This window comes from Crocuta crocuta, unplaced genomic scaffold (assembly GCF_008692635.1).
Source record: "Crocuta crocuta isolate KB4526 unplaced genomic scaffold, BGI_CrCroc_1.0 scaffold110, whole genome shotgun sequence".
In the NCBI taxonomy this organism is placed as follows: domain Eukaryota; kingdom Metazoa; phylum Chordata; class Mammalia; order Carnivora; family Hyaenidae; genus Crocuta; species Crocuta crocuta.
Window position 1 is genome coordinate 243,192 of NW_027527386.1, and position 3,264 is coordinate 246,455.

At 47.5% G+C, this 3,264-nt stretch overlaps 1 protein-coding gene across 1 annotated transcript in view; it reads right to left on the reverse strand.

The window, feature by feature from the left end:
• TRIP10 (thyroid hormone receptor interactor 10) overlaps positions 1-3,264 on the reverse strand; it is a gene marked incomplete at its 5' end in the record, with an annotated part of 11,537 nt that overhangs the window by 973 nt on the left and 7,300 nt on the right. Inside the window, 3 exon segments of the mRNA XM_077750045.1 lie at positions 237-369; positions 2,708-2,817; positions 3,083-3,250. Coding sequence (XP_077606171.1) covers positions 237-369; positions 2,708-2,817; positions 3,083-3,250 — 411 coding nt within the window.

Below are 3,264 nucleotides of genomic sequence, written 5' to 3' on the forward strand. Positions count from 1 at the left end.
CCGGCTCTCTGCTTCTTCCAGCCCAGCCTGCGAGGAAGGAGCCACAGTCAATTCCAGGGCAGGGTTCCGGGGTCAGCCCACTCCGGGCCTGGAGGTTTCCTGAGATCACCCGTGCACACCCAAGGTTGTGATGAGAAACAGCTGGAGCCCCCCCCAACCCCTCCCTGTCCCCCCCCCCCAGGAAGTGACTCAGCCAGGCCCGCTGGCTCCCACCCCTCCCCAGGGTCTTCCCTGACCTCATACTTCTGCACTTCCAACTTGAGCCGTTCGATGTTGTTCAGGGTTTCCGTGATCCGGGGCTCCAAGCTGGCAGGGTCCCCCATCTGGGGTGTCTTCTCATATACATCCTTCATTTTCTTCAGGGCTTCTCTGGGATGGCACAGACAGATCAGAAAGAACGGTCCCGTGGGACTTAACAAGCAAACAAACATGTGCTTTGCTTCAAGGAACAAACAGCAAGACGAGGCGGCGGTTAAATCTCAAACGCTAGTGCTTTACCGCCTGGGTTTGAATCCCTGTCTGGGCATATGCTAGTGAGTTTGGATTAAGTTACTGAACATCTGTCTCAGGATACAAATCTGGAACATGGGGGCAATGATACACACGGCTCATGGGAATAGTTGGGAAAATTATAGCAGTGTCTTTTTTTATCCAAATACCGAGTACCTATTGCATACCAGGCCCTGTTCCAGGCATCCAAAAAAATAGCCCTAAATAAGCCCTAATCGGGATCCTGCCTCTGCTCAGTCTCAGGAAAACTTGGGAATTCCGGTGAATCTAGGTAAAAGGTTTGAGATGGTATAAGGCATGCAGTAAGCACTCAATAAATGCTAACTATTATTATCATTAGCCCCTGGTCCCCGTTTCCTCCAGGAATATATATACAGGCAGTAGTAGTAACAAGCATACAGCTTTGAAGCATGTCAAACCTGGTTTCAACTTCTTCTCAGTCCTAATATGGCATCCATGTTACAGATGAGGGAACTGAGGCACAGAGAGGTTAAACCAGCTGGAATTCAAGGCCGGTCTGTCCTGACTCCAAAGCTGTGCCCTTAACCCTTACATCATAAAAACTCAGGAACTACAAAGTTCCATATAGAACTTTACACCAATAAAAGTTTTGTACAAGAGGTTCTGTGCAAACGGCAAAATAGAATTTGGCTGTCTGTCCACAAGTAGCAAACGTCATCCCTATTATGTAAGGGGACTAGAAGGGAGGATCTTGTTGCTTGGAAGAAGTGAGTATAGACTTTCTTTTTTTTTTCAATCTGGCAGACTTTTTATTGTTAGTATTTTAAGTGTTTGAGGTATTAAGCAGATAACCGTATGTTTTGTTTTGTTTTTTTTCTTTTGGCCAATTAATGTAGTAAATGAGACTAATAGACGTTTTTATATTGAACCATCTTTGCATTACTAGGACAACACCCAATTGATTAAGACCTATCTTTTATTTATTTATTTATTTATTAAATATTTTTATTTATTTCTAGGAGAGAGNACTTTTTATTGTTAGTATTTTAAGTGTTTGAGGTATTAAGCAGATAACCGTATGTTTTGTTTTGTTTTTTTTCTTTTGGCCAATTAATGTAGTAAATGAGACTAATAGACGTTTTTATATTGAACCATCTTTGCATTACTAGGACAACACCCAATTGATTAAGACCTATCTTTTATTTATTTATTTATTAAATATTTTTATTTATTTCTAGGAGAGAGAGAGACAGCGTGAGCAAGGGAGGGTCAGAGAGAGAGGGAGACACAGACTCCGAAATAGGCTCCAGGCTCTGAGCTGGCAGTCAGCACAGAGCCCGACGCGGGGCTCGAACCCACGAACCACGAGATCATGACCCAAGCGAAAGTCGGACGCTTAACCGACTAAGCCACCCAGGCGCCCCAAGACTTATCTTTTAAAAAGATTGATTTTTGGGGGTGCCCAGGTAGCTCAGTCGGTTAAGCCTCCTACTTTGGCTCAGGTCATGATCTCACGGATCATTGAGTTTGAGCCCCATGATGGACACTGCATGGACAGCGTTGAGCCTGNCGCCCAGGTAGCTCAGTCGGTTAAGCCTCCGACTTTGGCTCAGGTCATGATCTCACGGATCGTTGAGTTTGAGCCCCATGATGGACACTGCATGGACAGCGTTGAGCCTGCTTGGAATTCTCTCGGCCCCTTCCCTGCTCATGAACTTGTTATACGTAGTCTCTCTCTAAATAAACTTAAAAAAAGTTTTTTTTTTACGTTATGGTAAAATACACAGAACACAAAATTTCCCATCCAAACCATATTGAAGCATCTGGTCCAGTTCCACTGCATTAAATACATCCACACTATGGTGTAGCCAATGTCATCACATGCTGTATCATTTTAAAAATGCGTCATTGGGTTTGTCTGGCTAGGATTCTGCATTTAAGATCCTAAGTGAAATAAAATAAACCCAGAATTTCGTTCGATTTCTTGAGTTCTTGCTAACAGATACGGGAATGGATTCCACCAGCCTCCTCAAGGAGCAGGCAGCTTTCGCTTTTTTCTGTTTGCTGGAATGACTTGTATTAAGAGGGGAAGTCAACGCTTTCCTTTTGAGTGTGTTAGAAATCACCTATAAAACCACCGGGGCCTGGGGTCTGTTGGCAAGGTCTTTGAGCACCACTCTGATCAGGTTCACTTATTATTTTATTTTGGTCACTGCCTGCCCGCCCCCAGCCTTACCTCTGGTCAACCTCCTTCTGCAGTTCACGGCTCCTTTCTTCCAGCTGCTGCTGAAGTCGCTTTCTCTGCTGCTCTGGGGGTAAGTGGCTGAAATCCTCAGTCACCACTGTCTGCAAGGTCAGAAGACATTGCCCTTGGGATCAGGGATTCTAAGCTTCCAGGCTCTAAGACACTGTTAAGACATACCAAGTCCACCTTCCTCCCCACCCAAGGTTCTTGGGGGGCAAGGCCATGCACAGAGCAAAGCAGGTCCAGGTCTGACAACTGGAGGAGGGGGCCCAGCCAGCGGCAGGAAGCGAGCCCGGGGTCCCGCCACCCAGCCGCTGGGTGGGCTGGGGCTGTCCCCTCCTCCACCTCCCCCGAGGCCTCACTTACCCCACGGCTGCCTCGAAGGCTGCGGAAGGATGCTAGCCGCGGTTTGACCGACTTACTGATCTCACTCAATATGGCCAAGGGGTCGAGGCCGGAGCGGGGGGATGGGGGTCCATTAGGCAAGGCCGAGGGCAGGGGGCCCCCCAGGGGGGAGAAGGGTGGAGGGCGTGGCTACCGACGGGGGT